A 20,201-nucleotide genomic window follows, 5' to 3' on the forward strand; every position below is an offset into this window, starting at 1 on the left:
AAAGAGCTTTAGACGGAGATTGCAAAGTCTGACTCGCAGCTAGTTCATAATTACAACCATCTGAACGTCCATTCAGTACTCTAAACAAATTTTTTATATTATTATTTAGTCACATCATTACACAAACACATTGACAAATGCACACATATTCTTAACACTTAAGTGATGTGCACTTAGCTGGTGCTTTGCTCTTGGATAAAATCTCCAGCACAGCAAGGCCGTTAATGGCCAGAAGTCAGCAGGTGCTTCAACATCAATCTCTCGCTCTCTCTCTGTCACACACATACAAACACACTTCAAAGCTGCTCTGTTGATGAGGACTGTGCTCTTCTGGTTTAATTTCTCCATGTACCCAATCACTTCAATTACACCTGCACATGGTGGAAACCAGCATCAAAGAAGAAGAGGACCTCGACTCAAGAGTGCCAACAGGAAGGTCTGGTTTTCAAACTCATCAACCAGCTTTTGGAGATCTTAAATTCTGATTTCTGAACAAGGGCAAACAGAACTATACGAGCTCTTCAAAAGTAGTAGAGCTCGTTTTATGGAATTGTTTCAAATAATTTCTCCCCGATTCCTCTTCTGATGGAGCGGTAGCATCACTCTACCCTGTCGTCATCTTTTCAACTAAAACGCCAATCTTTGTGTTTACAGCTTCATGGCCTCTTGTCGTCATGGTTGCCGAGCGCAAGAGCGGCCATGCTGAACTAAACTACCCACAAGGCCGTGCTCTGTTTCTCTCTGCATTTCCATCCATCTGGATCAGCTTAAAAATTTATCTGAACTGAGAGAAGTAGAGATGGAAAAGAAAACTAAAAAAAATTGTACATTCATATCGCATACTTTTATAAGCCTATAACTGCTTCTCTGCTTGAATAATGCTGTATTTTGATATTTCAGGTCAATGTTTCCCATTGTTTCTTACTTTTGGATGTAATGCAGTTTAATACAACCATGACCTCACATCCTCTAAGGTAATGTTAGGCAAACCTCCCTCACACAGATTCATGCGCTAATATAATTTGTAACCCTATACTGGCTTATGTTAAACTACAGCATTAGAAGAGAAACATGACAGGCTTGATAAAACAGACAAAAAATGGTGCCAGAACCTGCATTATTAGTTGCATTGCAGTCAAAAATTAGATTTCCATTAAGCAGTCCTCTCTAAATGTGCTTAGTTTTTCCCCACAAAGAAGTTTTTGTTCTAAGATTTATTAACTTCCTTGTGTCTATTTTTGATGAGCATGATTGGAAATCTCCATTTTTATGCAAAATCATCATTTTAAAGACTGAGAGCAATTTTCTTTCTATGTTGATGCATTTCCTTTTTAAACAGGAAGTTTAGGTGGGAAATATTAGGGGATCATCTTTTGTTAAGTCACATTTATGAATCATGATTTGCTATTTGTCGTTGCAGGTGGTATTTGGGGGTTGGACTCTATTGTTCTAGAGAGCACTTGATTGGACAAAAATCAGTGTATTGCAAGATGAGTCTTCGTTATTGAGAGACTAAATTTGTGTTTAAATTCTAAAAGTGAAATTCAAATTTATTTAATTACACTACACCTCGAACATCAACTGAAATCCACAAAACTCTTTTACAATGTTAAAATAATGTTGTGTTTAAGATATAAAAGAGTCTGGGTCATAATGGCCTGGTTTCACTGACAGGGCTTAGATTAAGCCAGGATTAGGCCTTTGTTCAATTAGGATATTTAAGTAAAGAAAATCAAGTTTTCAATGTTGTTTGATGTGGTGTTTTTTTATATATGCTTTAATACAATCCATGTGCAAATTCAAGTATTTTCTCCTTAATACTGCACTGAACCAAAGACGGTTTCAAAAACGCGATTTGAAATCGACGGTGTTTCTGACGTCACAAACTACCTTGAAACTAATCACGTCAATGTGTGATCGTCAATGAGCGGCTCTCTGGTATGAGTGAGTGGAGGCGGGGCTCTTTTGCATATTCATAGAACTGCGTATACTAAATGAGCCAGGTGTAGAGTTACATTCAAGCTATTTTAAGGCATGTAGGAAAAAAAATTCAAAGAAAAAAACGGTTAAATATGTAATTTTGCTGATTAAAGATGAGTTTTATGGGATAAAATTATTGACTACAGGGGGAACGTGCCTAAAAAAAATATATTTTGAGACAAAGCAATGGCACTGACATATTTTAAGAGCAAGTTTTCAATTAAAACAGCTCAAACATGCATTTTAGTCTGGAACTAATCTGAAGCCTTTTCTGTGAAACCGGGGGAAGATGTACTACTGGTGAGCCAAATCATATGAATAAATAATACATAAACATTCATATATATCCATAAATGTAAAATAAATGCTGATGCAGTCCCTTTAAACCCCATCAGGCCCTTCTGTCTCATTTGTATTCTTATGCGAAGCCAAGCAAAAAGCTCTTGAGAGAGTTGTGGTTTAATCTTTCCTTTCCTTCTTCCTCTCCTTCCCTGTTTGATGCTGCAGAATTGACATTGTGATAATCGACGTTTTCTTTACTCTCACAGTGAGATTTGGTCCAGATGATTTCCCCCACTCAATATTGTAGAGTCTGAACACATCGCTCCAAATCTCTCATCTTCTGTCAGATCACCCAAGGCACAGATGGATTATCTTGTCAACAGATAGCTGAATAAATGAGCATGCATAAAGCCCGTCCGTGTCCCTGTCTGCTCCCCTATCATGGTCAACATGCACGTGAGAAAATGGGCTTCAAGGATTCCATCCATTCCAGATCAATAGAACTGCTGCTATTTCCTGTTGTAATTGCTCTGATCGTTTTTTAGCCATGGAGTGTTTTGTGAGTGTTGTGCCTGCATTTTAGTGTCGATATTCTTTAGAAAAATGGACTGAAGAACCCTAATCACTGGTTAAAAGAAAGGGTGACACAGCTTAAACATAACAGATCAAGTCCTGCATTTAGATGGGATAGATTAGAGTCAGTGCAGGAATGAAGCTGTAACAGTCTGCTCTGATTGATCAAACATTTTCATCAATTCTCAGATCATAGAGCTACAGTCTTTTTAACTTTTCACTCAAATAATATTTATAATGGGTCTTTTCTTATTAAAAAAAAGGCGGACAGACAGCAGTTCAAAATGGCAAATAGAGAAAATAAGAATAAAACGAACAGTAAGAGCAGAGCACACGTTGATGTTGTGAACATAAAGTTGTTTCCTAATGATGTTATTTTCAGAGAACACAAGCGGTCTTGTATAATTTAAACTCAATACACAAAAAAATTTACACTTGTACACTGATTCGGGCTGTCAGTGTAATTGTAGCAGGTTTCTTTTAGAGAATGGCATTGCATTTTCTTAGCTGAGCCCATCATTATGGTTCCTGCGCAGTGTGCGGCCATTTTTCTCGATTGCAATTACAACGTAGCTCCTCATCTGATTGCATGCAAGCTCCTTGTTGGGAGGGCAGACTCTCTCTTACTCATGGACATGGTCTAGTTGGTGTGATGATATAATGGAGAGTACAGTTTAGAAATAATAGACAATTTTCTTGTCTATATAAACATTTTTTGTTTTTTTCTCAGCTCATTCTATTCAGAATAATATGAGCCTGCTATGTTTATAAGGTTTATTTAGAAAATGTAATCTTTGACAAATAACAAAGCATGTTTTTATGTCCTGTCCTGTCTATTCATATTATTTACTGACACAGTGACTGAGATGCCCAAACCAGGCCCTACAGGCCAAGGTTGGCCCATGAAGACCTTTGATTTGGCCAGCCATATCATATCACAAGACAATTTATCTTTTTGTTTTAACATTTTGTTTTGTTTTTATTTTTCATTGAAATGTGTACAATATAAATGAATTGACAATTGTACAATTTAATGATATAATTCAACAATTACTTTTGGTAGACATTTTTGTGTCAGCTTTGTTTATTAAAGGAAAAAATAATACTTTAAGGTGAAAGAAAAGGTGCTTAAAATCAAGTTTGCCCACACGAGACAAATTGAATCAGTTGCCTAAAAAAGCTGTTTTATGTTACATGAAGTGGGTCGTCTCATTGGGGTGGACATACTGAAATCACATGACATGACCAGCTGAAAATACTGAGTGTAGCTTTAAATAGTTGTGGTGTGACATAAATATTTAAAATACATTCTCAATGTGAGGTCAGTTGTTTTGTTGCTCGTCATTTTAGATAAAGTATAATATGTCACTGCTTCAGATGCCATGTTGACCACCTATTCACGGTATGTTCTTATTAGATGCCTTATCACAGTAGCCTACCTAAGTAACCAACTAGTGCTATTTGTAGACTGAACTCTGAGTATATGCAGAAGTTTATAATTTAACTTCCTATTTGGCCCACAAAAATACCCACTCATGGTCTATCACTCATGGTCTATGGTCTATGGAAAACATGTTTAGGAATGTTTTTACGTGTGCGTCTGAGGAAAGCGAGGTGCCTGAACTCATTTGCTCAGTGCTAGTTAATGTTTAACAGTGTTGAAATTAGCAATTCTCTCCGTTAGGTTGGATATCTGCCAGCAGTCCCTCTCAAGGGCTTCATCTGATAATGATGTGCATTTGAGTGTGTAATGGACTGCTTTATCTCTCTGACGGGTTGCTTCTCACACCTGACATACTCCTTTCCCAAACAGAATTGCAATTTATACTATGGACGTGCCTTCGTAATCAAAGCGGAAATGTAGTCAGTGCAGTCGCTCTTGTTGGTCCTGATCTGTCATGAATGGGGTAAATCATTTCTTTCTTTCTTTCTTTCTTTCTCCAGACAGCTACTGTAGGTTTGGTTATGGCAAAAGTCATGTTGGGCAAATGTAAAGGTCTTGTTCTGTGGTGGTTCAGTATTGACTTGAGAACTGAACCTCTGACTCGCTCACAGTAGGACTCTTATATTCCCCGTTTTCACATTTATGTGTTACTTTAGTAGCCTGCAGAGTGCAGACTGATATGTGTGTGTGTGTGTTTCATATTAAATCTCTGTCCATAAGTGTTTTACTCTGATGGGGGTGAGAGGGCAACATGTCAATCACATTTTAAGATGTGTGCTGTATTTTACCCTCTTTACTTAGCTGGTTAACCAGAAACCATGTTCCCAAAAATATCTAAACCACCTTAAAGGGGCACTTCACTGCTGTAAAAATGGGCTTTCAATAAAACTTGGCTACAGTAGAAAAGCAAAAATTAATACCTGACTAGAGAAAAAAATGCTGTTGTCTTCCCTTTTGCAAAATAGGTAGGAAAATTGTCAAATAGGTAGAAAAATATTCTTCCTGGGTGCAAGAAACATAAAATCTAAAAAAAACATTTTTTTTGTAACATTTCAAACTGGATGACCACAAACACTGTTTTATGCCAAACGGAGGGGAAAGAAAGTGCCATTCTATTAGTACCGCCCAACCTCCCAAAGCAAAATACCGTCACATACAGATAAAAAAGCCTTTGCCACAATGTTCCATTTTTACCATAAGATTTAAGAGTAGACATATTGTAGTATGATACAATTTTCAGTGATTAAACCTACCCTTACAATAAATGTTATTTTAATAACCCTCTGTTAATCCGACTGACCACCTAAAATATTTAAAAGTATAATGTGTAGTTTTCACGAAAGCCCTGGAGCTGTCAAAAGTCTGCCAGATTACACGTTTTACATCACATTGTTCATTTACATATGCTACTAACATCGTAACTATACAAAGCTGGTTGGAAATTGCCGAAGTTACACCGTAAAAGGGAGAGTTAATGCAAAAATGTAATTTGTTTATTCACCTACATGTCGTTCCAAACTTGTATGACTTAACAGAGAATGCTGAAGAACGTTGGGATCCAAACAACATCGGTTCTGATTGACTTTTTCTCAAAATTGACATTTCTCAAAATATTTTCTTTTGTGCGCTGCAATTCATACAGGTTTGGAACGACATGAGGGAGAAGTAAATAATGATAGAATTTAAATTTTTGGGTGAACTATCCATTTAAAATGGTACGATCAGCCAGTCGCTGATTTGTTGCTGATCCAAAAATAAAATTCTACCAGCTAATGACCAGATTAGAACAGTTAGAAACCAGTGTGTTTCCTTTGTGTACTGAGGTATATAGATGTTTCTTTAAGTCCTGTTGAGAAAATTACAAAGCTTTCAAATATGGTTGTTGAGCATACTGATGCTATGTTAGATTTTGAAATATACACACATTTGCCCAACTCAACAAGCTTTGCCTGTCGTTGTCTTTGGACTCTCTCATTACCCAGATCTGCCAATTCAAAGATAGACTGAGACAGACTGACTGGCTTGTCTGTCTCGATCCATCTAGATCCTGTCCCTCTATTCTGACCTTTACAGGTTGACACTGATCTGTTTGTTCTCAGGCTACGTTTACAGGTTAATACTTTTGTTTCAGTTTCCTAAAAAGTATTTTGTTTAAAGTACTTACTAATTTAGTTTGATTTGTCCATTAAGCAGAAATTTTCTGTGTACATGAATTATATCCTCTGTCTATTTCTGTTATCTTGCCACTGAAGTCTCAGATAGATAAATGGATAAATAGATGGATGGATGGATTGACTGATTGATTGATATTCCCCTTATTCCTTCATTTTATTGGCATATAGAGGCTTATAGATAGCTGTTCATTTAGAATTCTTCTAAAATTCTAAATCCATCTCTCACCTTGTGTTCGTTATTATCCTCAAACTGAAATCACAAATTACTGACACACTCAGTCACACACACACACACACACACACACACACACACACACACACACACACACACACACACACACACACACACACACACACACACACACACACACACACACACACACACACACACACACACAGCTAACTGGCTGTTAGCTTATGTCTCCTGTAATTACCCTCCTTCTGCAAATGACTGTCTGGAGTCAAGTTCTAACGCTCTCTCTCTCCCCGTCTTTGTAATCACTTCACTCATTGAGTGATCGGAGTTAATTAAGCATTTTGCTTTCTTTCCCTATTTGTGGTTCCTTCTCTCGCCTGTATGTTTTTTTGTTATCAGAAATGTTGAGGAGAAGCTTAACATCCTTTTTATATAAAATCTATCCCTTATCATTTTTATGAAACATCCTTTTCAGCACAATATCAAATGAATAATGGATATAGAACATCTTTCTGCTGGTTATATTTACACTATGAGAATAATTTTCTTTGTCATTTTTTTAAATCTAAATATCTTTTAAACAGGATATATTTATTTGAGAAGCAAAACTGCGTAAGATATTAAGTCCTATTTTCAAAGAATGTTTTATGTTTTTTTATTGTTTATCTTAAAATAAAATAAGCATAAAAATGAACTTTAAGATGTATATTCTCTGTGGGCGGCTCGTGGCTCAGTGGTTAGCACAATTTCATCACAGCAAGAAGATTAGAGTGGATTGGAGAATGGATGGATGGATTCTATGAAAATATCTTAATATCTCGTGCAATTCTGCACTTGGACAAAAGTGAACTTATCTCACAAATAAATGTATATTTTTGTTAAGAGATTTATATTACTGGAAAAGACAAAAATACTAGGAATTAATATAATAGGAAAATTATATTATGCATTGTGAATGAACCATCAAAGTCATGTTTTAATGTGATGTGTGATGCTAGAAGCATAGAACAGACAGTCCAGATTCACTTAGAGCCATAAATGCATCAATGCACCATACAGACTCACTCACATACACATGAACTAAAATGAACGTGCACATGCTACTGGATACGTTATATTGGCGCGTCATGCTGAGGTAATAATGACATTATGATATTGATTACGAAGTCATTTCTGGTAAACATGCTAATGTGAGTACAAAAAAGCTATATTTGAGCTCCTATCACTTAAGGAAGACAGATATCCTCAATGCTCCATAGAACCAGGATATGTGTTTGTGTGTGTAGGGGAGGGAATTATGAGGAGGCTAAAGTTTTTTCTCATGTCGATATCCTTTGTTCTCTCTCTCTTTCTCATTGCAGTGGTGTTTGTATGCTGTTCTCCGGATATTTTCCGGCAGTTAATGGTGCACTTCCACAGGGCAGGTCTCCCTAAGGAGGAGTATGTCTTCTTCTACATTGACATCTTTGGACGCAGTTTGGAGTCTAGGCCTTCGCAGCCATGGGCCAGAGGAGACCCAGATGATGTCTTTGCGAAGAAGGCCTTCCAGGTGATTAAAGCCTTTCATAAAACATGAGAGAGAGGGATGGACAAATAGTGATGAGGAGATACACTGCCAATAATCATTTTCAGTTTCATTCATTTTGTATTTTTAAACATCAATAATAATGTTTAATATTAAATTATTAATATAAATATAATAATATTAAAACTTTATAATATTTGCATAAAATATTATTTTTTTAATAATTATCTTTGTTTTTTCTTACTTCACTGAGTTTTTTTTCTTGTTTAAAGCAGAAATAAAACAAAATGTAATGTGGTTTATGCTTAACAGAAGAAACATTTAATTCAATATATATTCTCTAATAAAATAAATGTTTACACTGGTTAGTAGACTAGTAGACTGTTAGGTAAAGGTTAGGGTTGGGGTTAGTTGAATAAGTTGACAACTTGAAATGTTGTTGTAAAGTTACTTTATAGTCAGTTGAATGTCTGTTAGGGGACCATCGAATAATGTCTTACCATATAAACTTAATTCAAGGTATTTTCTCTGAAGTTATTCAGTTTGTGTGTATTGCTGTGTAAGTAGGTGTCACAGGTTGTTGTAATCAGAATTGTTCTCATCTCATGAACCTTAAAAAGAGCCTGGCTTTTAGTCTTTAAGGTGACATTATAACAATGCATTTTATTTAAACCTCCTATAACACAAAACAATCCCTGCTATGCTTCAGGGGGCTCCAAATCTAACTCATATTCTTATCAAAAGCTATTCAGGTCACTCTAGCTTTGGTCGGTGTCACAGAACCGCAGACAGCCTTCTGTTTTGATAGTGTTGGAGTTCAGACATTTCTCACGCTCTGCACAGAAACCCTACCACTAAGTACCCACTGATGAACCCACGCACAGCAGATTCAGAACATGCTGATGCTCAATGGAGCTTAGCTTTGGTAGATTATGATTGCACACAATATAAACAGACCAACCTGACCAAATTAGATTACACTATAGCCTGCTCCCCGCACTCGCACAGAACCCTCACTAGACAACTGCACCTTACATATTTTTTTGATCTATATTTTTGATCTTATATTATTTTCATATCTCTTTAGTAATTTATCGTAGGTATTGTTATGACTTATTTACAAATCGTTGCACTAATGGACCAGAACAAATTCCTTGTTCGTTGTAAACTTACTTGGCAATAAAGATTTCTGATTCTGATTACAACTATTCATAAATGTATGTAACTTTATAAGAGAAATACTTCAATCAGTCTATAAATTTGGGTAACTCTATACAATAAGGTCTCATTTGTTAGCATTAGTTAATGCGCATTAACTAACAATTATCAATCTATTTTTTACAGCATTTAATAACCTTTGTATTTATTAGAATACAATTAACTTTGTATACTAATAACCTAAATATTCATGTTGCTTAAAGGGATAGTTCACCCAAAAATGAAAATTCTGTCAGTATTTACTCACCCTCATGTTTTTCCAACCCGATAAGACCTTCGTTCATCTTCGGAACACGAATTAAGATATTTTTGATGAAATCTGAGAGCTGGATCACTCCTCCATACTAGTCCACAGGCTTCTTGAGGGATTGAAACTTGCCGGCCTTGAAAAGTTATTAAAGACATCGTTAAAATAGTCCAAGTGACTACAGTGTCTCAATCTTAAGTTTATCAAGCGACGAGAATACTTTTTGTGCGCAAAAACAAACAAAAATAACAACTTTATTTCAACTATTCATTTCCTTCTCTTTGGGCCTCTAGTCAGTTAAACTAGTGTAATTGCGTAGAGCTACATCACACGTAGGCTCACTATTGGCCGACGCTGGTCATGTGGGTGATGCATGTGACGTACAACAACGGATTGTCGTTTTTTTTTTTTTTGCGCACAAGAAGTGTTCTCGTCGCTTGATAAACTTAAGATTGAGCCACTGTAGTCACTTGGACTATTTTAACGATGTCTTTAATAACTTTTCGAGGCCGGCAAGTTCAATCCCTCAAGAAGCCTATGGACTAGTATGGAGGACTGATCCAGCTCTCAGATTTCATCAAAAATATCTTAATTCGTGTTCCGAAGATGAACGAAGGTCTTACGGGGTTGGAACAACATGAGGGTGAGTAAATACATACATACATATATACACACAAACATACATACATACACACACACACACACACACACACACACACACACACACACACACACACACACACACACACACACACACACACCGATTCACACAGTAGTTGCTTATATATTTCATAAATTTTTTAGAATAGATATTTGCCTCTTAGAGTAAATTTGTATATATTTTTCAGAGTGTGAAGATTCTGACCTACCTAGAGCCACAGAATCAGGAGTACAAAGAGTTTGTCACTCATCTAAAATCGGATGCCAAACGGATGTTCAACTTCACAGTGGAGGATTCTTTGGTAAGAGAGATCATTATGAAGTGATTTATCTTTACCTATTCATTTTTCATTATTTTATTATTATACCTATTCTGCCAAGACTCTACTGTGCTCTCCATCTTTTCTGTCTTCCTTTGCAATTACTATTTATTTCTCTATTCATTAGAATCTTGTTCTGTGTGCCCCCATTACAGCCAGGCTTCTCTCATAAAGAATTTGAAGGGACCTTATTCCTCAAAATGAATAAATTCATGCTTTTCAGCCAAAGTGCATTATGTGTGTTTACCGTTTTTTTTCTTTCTATAATAGTCACCTATTCACTATATAATGCACAAAGGAACAGGATGCAATGCACTTTTGCTTTCTCTCCCCCCAAACGGTAACGGTTGAACATAATTCGATATCTATTTGTGTGCGTGTGTTTGAGGCCCAGAATATGAAATTAATGTGACATACACCTGCAAATTTCAGGTCAAACGGTTTAAGCTGTTCTGCATCCATCAGGAGACTAAAGTTCATGTGTTTTAATGCAAGAAAAAAAATGTGTCTAGTTAGCTCATGTGTATGATGCATTTGCCTGTTAATGGGTGTGCTGGTTATTAGAGAGTATGGTGCATATAATAGGCGTGTAGACAGGTAGGGTTAGGGTTATTTAGTTAAATTCAGCAAATTCAGCTGTCTGATCTTTTTTTCACAGTGCATCTCAAAACAACATGCATACAGACACATTCACACAGACACAGGAGAGAAAACAGGTTTTTTTAATGGGGTATTTAACACCAGGGTGTGCTCCTGAGAGGAACTCTATGTTTATCTCTGTTCTCTCCTAGTCGAACAAGCTGTATGAGCACATCTGTCTTAATTTGTATGAGGTTTTGTGGATATTCCCCTCAGTGTGGATTCTAATTGAGAGGTTTGCTTCGGAGACCATATTCAAGTGTTTTTCTGTGTCCCAGTTCACATACAGAAAGTGACAGGGCTTGAGTGAGATGAAATTTGAAAACAAAAAACTCTTTACCCAGAGACTGTGCCTTAAAAAACTCTTTCATCAGTTCTGTTCATTTACATGGAAATGAATCTATGCAGGGGTAAAATGGTCTGAATGGACCGGGACAAAAGATTAAGAGATCTTTACCCTGTGCCTCACACAGTCTTTTTCATTTCTGACAAATATTTGGTAAAGGATTCAGATCAGGTCCATCCAGAAAATCAACAGCATAATAACATGCTCCAGGTAGGATGTGTGTCAAGAAAATAAATTTAACATGTCCATCAGTACCAGCACGATTCACACTGGATGCTGGACTGATTTGTAATGCACATAGGAAATTAGTTATGTAAATATATATATATATATATATATATATATATATATATATATATATATATATATATTAGTGGGGCAACGGATCATCATTGATCCGTGATCCGTTCGGATCAATATCTTCGGTTCGGCACACACGTGATCCGCGGATTGATTTATGAAAAAAAAAAAAGTTGTGCGCATGTTCAGTCCACACACAGCGTGGTCATGGCGAGCGGAGGAACGGAGGAGCTTGAACGCCCCGCGTCATTTAAATCCCCTGTATTTTGGCTTCCCTGTCAAATATAATGATGAAGGAAAGAGGTTAGTGGATAAAACCGTGACAATGTGTAGGCACTGTGGCAGCATGGCCACGCATTTGAAGCGACATCACCCCGATGTTTCACTGACAGGAGTGAAAACTAAGGCTGCTCAACAACCGCTTATCACTGCAGCATTTAAGCAGCCCCTTGTTGCACAATCAGACTGGGCTAAAGCCATCACAAACGGCATTCGCGCAGCACTACCCCTCGCTCGTCCCTCTCTCTCTCTCTCTCTCTCTCGCGAGCGCTCTCTCTCTCCCTCATATAAGGTGCCATCTAGGGCTTAAATCAAACTTCATTCACGCACACATATATGAAACGCTTGCATACACATACTAAGTAGTCAAACATACATGTATACTGCTGAATGCTCAAACAACATATGAAATGCACAAAGACACACCTAAAGTCGCTCACGCACATGCACGCAAACTCTACACACGCGAGATGCGCGCACACAAACTCTCCACGCACATAATCATATGAGAGACGCACGCACACACACAAACTCGCGCACATACTCATATGAGACGCGCGCGCGCACACACAAACTCTCCACGCACATACTCATATGAGACGCGAGCACACACACACACACAGAAACTCGCGCACAAACTCAATGAGACGCGAGCGCACACACTCACAAACTCTCCGCGCACATACTCATATGAGACGCGAGCACACACACAAACTAGTGCACATACTCATATGAGACGCATGCTCACACAGTACATGATGCATATGATTCTCAGTGTGAACGTAAGTCACACATTGGTAAGACAAGACATGCATTTTTTGTTAACAGAGAATGAGAGTCCCTTGCTTTTATTGTTTTTGGTTGTTTTGTTCATTTATTGCGGATATTTAAAATGTTTTCAGTGTTAAATAGTCTTTAGAAATAAAAGTTGATTGATCTTTGAAAAGCTATACCTGCATTATTATGCCATTATCATTATTTTAGATGAAAATGGTCTCAGAACGACAATATTATCGTTTATTATCAATATTATCGTTTATCGCAATAATTTCTTGGACAATTTACCGTCCAGCAAAATTTGTAATCGTGAAAGGCCTAGCTATCAGTGTGTTTATAGGTGCAGACATGAGGCCATTTTTTTTTTTTTTTTTTTGCTGATCCGAAAAATGATCCGATCCGTTACTCTGATCCGAGAAACGATCCGAACCGTGAGTTTTTTGATCCGTTGCACCCCTAATATATATATATATATATATATATATATATATTAGGGCTGGGAAAGGATTAATCGCGATTAATCGCATCCAAAATTAAAGTTTGTGTTTAAATAATATATGTGTGTGTATAAATACACACACATGCATGTATACATATAAGAAATTGTTTTTATTTATATATAAAATATTTATATATAATATAAATTATAAATAAATATATACAGTATATACATGCAAATATTTCTTAAATATATACATGCATGTGTGTGTATTTATATTATGTACAAAATAATTATACACAGTGCACACACATATATTATGTAAACAACTTTTATTTTGGATGCGATTAATCGTGATTAATCTTTTCCCAGCCCTAATATATATATATATATATATATATATATATATATATATATATATACATATACACACACCTAATGGATTATTAGGAACACCATACTAATACTGTGTTTGACCCCCTTTCGCCTTCAGAACTGCCTTAATTCTACATGGCATTGATTCAACAAGGTGCTGAAAGCATTTTTTAGAAATGTTCCCCAATATTGATAGGATAGTATCTTGCAGTTGATGGAGATTTGTGGGATGCACATCCAGGGCACGAAGCTCCCGTTCCACCACATCCCAAAGATGCTCTATTGGGTTGAGATCTGGTGACTGTGGGGGCCATTTTAGTACAGTGAACTCATTGTCATGTTCAAGAAACCAATTTGAAATGATTCAAGCTTTTTGACATGGTGCATTATCCTGCTGGAAGTAGCCATCAGAGGATGGGTACATGGTGGCCATAAAGGGATGGACATGGTCAGAAACAATGCTCAGGTAGGCCGTGGCATTTAAACGATGCCCAATTGGCACTAAGGGGCCTAAAGTGTGCCAAGAAAACATCCCCCACACCATTACACCACCACCACCAGCCTGCACAGTGGTAACAAGGCATGATGGATCCATGTTCTCATTCTGTTTACGCCAAATTCTGACTCTACCATCTGAATGTCTCAACAGAAATCGAGACTCATCAGACCAGGCAAAATTTTTCCAGTCTTCAACTGTCCAATTTTGGTGAGCTCTTGCAAATTGTAGCCTCTTTTTCCTATTTGTAGTGGAGATGACTGGTACCCGGTGGGGTCTTCTGCTGTTGTAGCCCATCCGCCTCATTGTTGTGCGTGTTGGGGCTTCACAAATCCTTTGCTGCATACCTCGGTTGTAACGAGTGCTTATTTCAGTCAAAGTTGCTCTTCTATCAGCTTGAATCAGTCGGCCCATTCTCCTCTGACCTCTAGCATCAACAAGGCATTTTTCGCCCACAGGACTGCCGCATACTGGATGTTTTTCCCTTTTCACACCATTCTTTGTAAACCCTAGAAATGGTTGTGCGTGAAAATCCCAGTAACTGAGCAGATTGTGAAATACTCAGACCGGCCCGTCTGGCACCAACAACCATGTCATGCTCAAAATTGCTTAAATCACCTTTCTTTCCCATTCTGACATTCAGTTTGGAGTTCAGGAGATTGTCTTGACCAGGACCACACCCCTAAATGCATTGAAGCAACTGCCATGTGATTGGTTGATTAGATAATTGCATTAATGAGAAATTGAACTGGGTGTTCCTAATAATCCTTTAGGTGAGTGTATATAGCAATATTATTGATTTTGACTGTACTGACACTATTGGATGAGCAATGAACTGAGCTGGACGATGACATCACTTTTTTCTCCAAATGCTTTGCAGCAGAACTGAGCTCTGTTTGCATCATTGAATCTTTATTTTCCTGTTTATCCCTAAAACTGCTTTGAAAATCTGTATTGTATAAATTGCAAAGGCATATTGTGTAAAGGGAACTTGACTTGTAAATTGAAAATGTAAATAAATAGTTTTATAAATCTTTGAGGAGCCTCATATTGATGATTATGAATTTTTCAATTATTTATGCATTTACTTATTTGGATATTTGATTCTTTCAGATGAATATCATCTCAGGTGGTTTCTATGATGGTCTGATGTTATACTGCAATGCTCTAAATGAGAGTCTTTCAGAGGGACATGATCGACCTTCAGGAGAGTCTGTCACAAAGAGAATGTGGAACCGGACATATTATGGTGAGCACATAATCCAGTTATGAGCTAAGGATTTTTTCTTTCATAGCAACCAAGCTATAAAAGACAAATCATTAAACTTTGATATAATTTTAAATAAATTTAATAAATAATTAAAAATATATATTATTTATCTTAATAAAAATAATAGTATATCTTTATAATGAATAAATATAATTTTATATATTAACCCTATATATATTAATATATTAACCCTAACCCTAACCCTAAATATGAAATTGTGACGTGTCCTTTTTTACCTGGCTGCAGTGCTTTGAATTAGAAGTAAAACATCATGATGCTGATCTTTTATCACTGGCAGACCATCTTTCTGCATCAATTTTTTTTGGCATCTATTTTTCCACAAAGTGTCATGTGATGCTGATTCATTTTAATAACGTTTGAGAAGCTTTCAAAAGTGAATAATGTCCACCAAAGACTGAAGTATACAGGTCCTTCTCAAAAAATTTGCATATTGTGATAAAGTTCATTATTTTCCATAATGCAATGATAAAAATTAAACTTACATATATTTTAGATTCATTGCACACCAACTGAAATATTTCAGGTCTTTTATTGTTTTAATACTGATGATTTTGGCATACAGCTCATGAAAACCCAAAATTCCTATCTAAAAAAATTAGCATATTTCATCCAACCAATAAAATAAGTGTTTTTTTACTACAAAAAAAGTCAACCTTCAAATAATTATGTTCAGTTATGCACTCAATACTTGGTCGGGAATCCTTTCGCAGAAATGACTGCTTCAATGCGGCGTGGCATGGAGGCAATCAGCCTGTGGCACTGTTGAGGTGTTATGAAGGCCCAGGATGCTTCGATAGCGGCCGTAAGCTCATCCAGAGTGTTGGGTCTTGCGTCTCTCAACGTTCTCTTCACAATATCCCACAGATTCTCTATGGGGTTCAGGTCAGGAGAGTTGGCAGGCCAATTGAGCACAGTAATACCATGGTCAGTAAACCATTTACCAGTGGTTTTGGCACTGTGAGCAGGTGCCAGGTCGTGCTGAAAAATGGAATCTTCATCTCCATAAAGCTTTTCAGCAGATGGAAGCATGAAGTGCTCCAAAATCTCCTGATAGCTAGCTGCATTGACCCTGCCCTTGATAAAACACAGTGGCCCAACACCAGCAGCTGACATGGCACCCCAGATCATCACTGACTGTGGGTACTTGACACTGGACTTCAGGCATTTTGGCATTTCCTTCTCCCCAGTCTTCCTCCAGACTCTGGCACCTTGATTTCCGAATGACATGCAAAATTTGCTTTCATCCGAAAAAAGTACTTTGGACCACTGAGCAACAGTGCAGTGCTGCTTCTCTGTAGCCCAGGTCAGGCGCTTCTGCCGCTGTTTCTGGTTCAAAAGTGGCTTGACCTGGGGAATGCGGCACCTGTAGCCCATTTCCTGCACACGCCTGTGCACGGTGGCTCTGGATGTGTCTACTCCAGACTCAGTCCACTGCTTCCGCAGGTCCCCCAAGGTCTGGAATCGGTCCTTCTCCACAATCTTCCTCAGGGTCCGGTCACCTCTTCTTGTTGTGCAGCGTTTTTTGACACACTTTTTCCTTCCCACAGACTTCCCACTGAGGTGCCTTGATACAGCACTCTGGGAACAGCCTATTTGTTCAGAAATTTCTTTCTGTGTCTTACCCTCTTGCTTGAGGGTGTCAATGATGGCCTTCTGGACAGCAGTCAGGTCGGCGGTCTTACCCATGATTGCGGTTTTGAGTAATGAAACAGGCTGGGAGATTTTAAAAGCCTCAGGAATCTTTTGCAGGTGTTTAGAGTTAATTCGTTGATTCAGATGATTAGGTTAATAGCTCGTTTAGAGTCCCTTTTCATGATATGCTAATTTTTTGAGATAGGAATTTTGGGTTTTCATGAGCTGTATGCCAAAATCATCAGTATTAAAACAATAAAAGACCTGAAATATTACAGTTGGTGTGCAATGAATCTAAAATATATGAAAGTTACATTTTTATCAATACATTATGGAAAATAATGAACTTTATCACAATATGCTAATTTTTTGAGAAGGACCTGTATATCTGGCCTTTTCTCCTCTCTTCTGTAGAGGTCACATCATGCAGAAATGTCTTTCTTGTCTAACACTTTGGTCAATTGGGATTACTGAGAAAAGAGTTATGTTAAAGTCTCTGGCTGAAGGTCAGGCGTTTTGAAAAAGAAAACCGATTATTTTTATCTTCTCATGGTGGTTAGGTTATGTATTGGCATTGAATGCAACTTTTTATGTGTTGCTTTTCCAGTATGGTGTAAGTATGCCAAAGAAAAAAAAGAATACAATAGAAACAATAACGACTTTATTTCAGGGAGGCTAAAAAGCCTTGCCCAGCTTAATTAATCATTAAGAAAGAGAAACAGGCTTTGGTCTTTGCCAGGTCCCGTTTGATTTCTATCAATTAAACATAATATGTATGAATCTGCCCTGCAGCAAAAAGTCTGGCGTTACAGACCCTCTACAAACAGAAGCTCCCTGCAGAAATGGATCTGATGATGCACTTTTCAAAATTATGATGTACTTTCCAGAATTATGGTGTGACTTCTATAAATTTTAAGGTTCAGAAAAAGAAAAGCGGTCGCACGTATGCAGACACCCACACAGACAAACATTTACTGTAGCAGATGACACTAAGCGGCCTATTTAAAAATACATATTAATTAATCACAACCTTAATATGATGGTTTATGCAAAACCTTCATGTGATATCCTACGGTATGGTTTCTTTCTAGAGCTGATATACTGAATTTATATCAGCAGTGTTGTGGTGTTAGCCTTTGCATATATTTGTGTATACAGAATGTGTTACCTTTTAAGATTATTGTGTATATACAGTCCTTATGTGAGTGTAGGCCCTTAGGTCCGTCTGCATGTGTACATAGTAGGGCTGTCAATTAAATATGTTAATTCAGTGTGATAATTATGAAGTTAAAATAACAGGGTAAAAATTCTGTAATTAATCAACCTGGTTTAATTCTGTAATTAATCAACCCCAACGTCTGCTTCCAACAGATTGACAAATTATTTTGAAGGCATCCTGTGGACTATTAATATACTGATGTTTAATGATATGGAAATATAACAATATGTTGACACTTTTTATAATGTATATTCTGTGTTTATTTGCTAAACTACTCTAATATAATTTTGTGTGTATGAAATTGATTAATTTGATTGATTAATCAGGCATATTATACAATTAATTTTAGGGATGCACCGATACCACTTTTTAAGGGTCGAGTACGAGTACCGATATTTTTTTCCTGGTACTCGCCGATACCGATACCGATGCCTGTTGTACGGGGGGGGGGGGTTCTCGTTTTATGTGGCAATTTTCTAAGAACAACACAATGAGACTAATGAACATATCAGCATCTTTATTTTCAACAACTAAATAAACTTAAAAAAATAAATCATTCTTATTGTGCTTATCACAAATTTTCAAAGCCCAAATTTCACAGTGTCCAATAACCTCCAAAAGGCAAAACCAAGGACATAATGAATGTAATTTTTACCTGCCTGTCACAAAGTTGTCAAAGTGCTAAAGAAATCACAGACAACAAGACAATCAAATTTGTCATAAAGTGCCAAAGAAATCACAGAACAAATGTTTAACATAACACTGAGTAACAATGTAATCACAGCCGAAAGTGTAAAGTGAAATATTAGAGTGTACTATTAAATCTAGCCACACTATAACTGCAGGAAGAGTGTTCATAAGAATTAAGAAATATAAGCTAAGGATATCCGTGAGGTATCGGTCTTTGGTATCGGGGTATTTTTACGAGTACGAGTACAAGTACATGAGCTTGGTATCGGGCCCGATACCGATACTGGTATCGGTATCGGTGCATCCCTAATTAATTTCAATCTGCATCAGAGTACATGCTCCTACTGCTTTTATGCCACACTGTTTTACATAATGTCTTCTCTCTCACTAAACTTACCTAGACTCAATTGTTTTTTACATTTACTTATTCATCCCTTAATAGTTAGTATGGCTTTTGGCAGCTTTTCTCCTCCTAACTCTAATCAGCTTAATACAGACAGATTTTATGCGTGTCTCAATCAGCTGTCTAGTTCAGTAGTCAGGGCACTGATCAGGGAGTCTGCCAATTTAAGGGCTGTCTCAATCACAAAATCCTTCCAGTGTACTGAAACGTTCGCTCACCGCGTGTGTTTTGTTTGCTCGTTTGTCTGCTTGTTTGAGATCTTAAGTTTGTTTTGAATAGTTTTTTACACTGGCTGCAAATTTTCTTTTACCTTTTATTTTGTCATGAATTTCACACCACTATGGATACGCCTGGGAATAACTGCTGGACAGACCGACAAGACACTGTCACCTACATGTGTGAACACCTGTTGTCACTACGCCCTACTGGCAGGTCTTCATCTGTAAACCCTGGGGGTTGTTATGCAATCTGGCAGCATGACAGATGGCCGGAGAGGCGAAAGAAAGAGAGGAAAAGGCGTGGCTCAAGAGGAGGCGTGAGACACTCTCTCCTCGCTAGTTTCCTCAGTTCTACGACTGCCATGAGCTAGACAGCCCAAAGCAACCCAGCTCTTTTTGTGAATGTCTTATCTGTCGAGCCCTCTTTTATGGATGAGCCGCTCAGCTCTGGGGACGAGAACAATGCTGGCCTTCTCTA

General features: G+C 37.3%; 1 protein-coding gene across 2 annotated transcripts in view; it reads left to right on the forward strand.

The window, feature by feature from the left end:
- The window catches only part of npr1b (natriuretic peptide receptor 1b), a 58,206-nt gene that overhangs the window by 5,844 nt on the left and 32,161 nt on the right, over nt 1–20,201 (forward strand). For both annotated transcript variants that reach the window (XM_077214240.1, XM_077214250.1), the window contains exons 3-5: nt 8,011–8,198; nt 10,488–10,601; nt 15,384–15,519. In XM_077214240.1, the coding sequence (XP_077070355.1) occupies nt 8,011–8,198; nt 10,488–10,601; nt 15,384–15,519 (438 nt within the window). The remainder of the gene's footprint in view (nt 1–8,010; nt 8,199–10,487; nt 10,602–15,383; nt 15,520–20,201) is intronic.

This window comes from Siphateles boraxobius, unplaced genomic scaffold (assembly GCF_051911475.1).
Source record: "Siphateles boraxobius isolate OS27281-9 unplaced genomic scaffold, OSU_SipBor_1 12, whole genome shotgun sequence".
NCBI classification, from domain to species: Eukaryota; Metazoa; Chordata; class Actinopteri; order Cypriniformes; family Leuciscidae; genus Siphateles; species Siphateles boraxobius.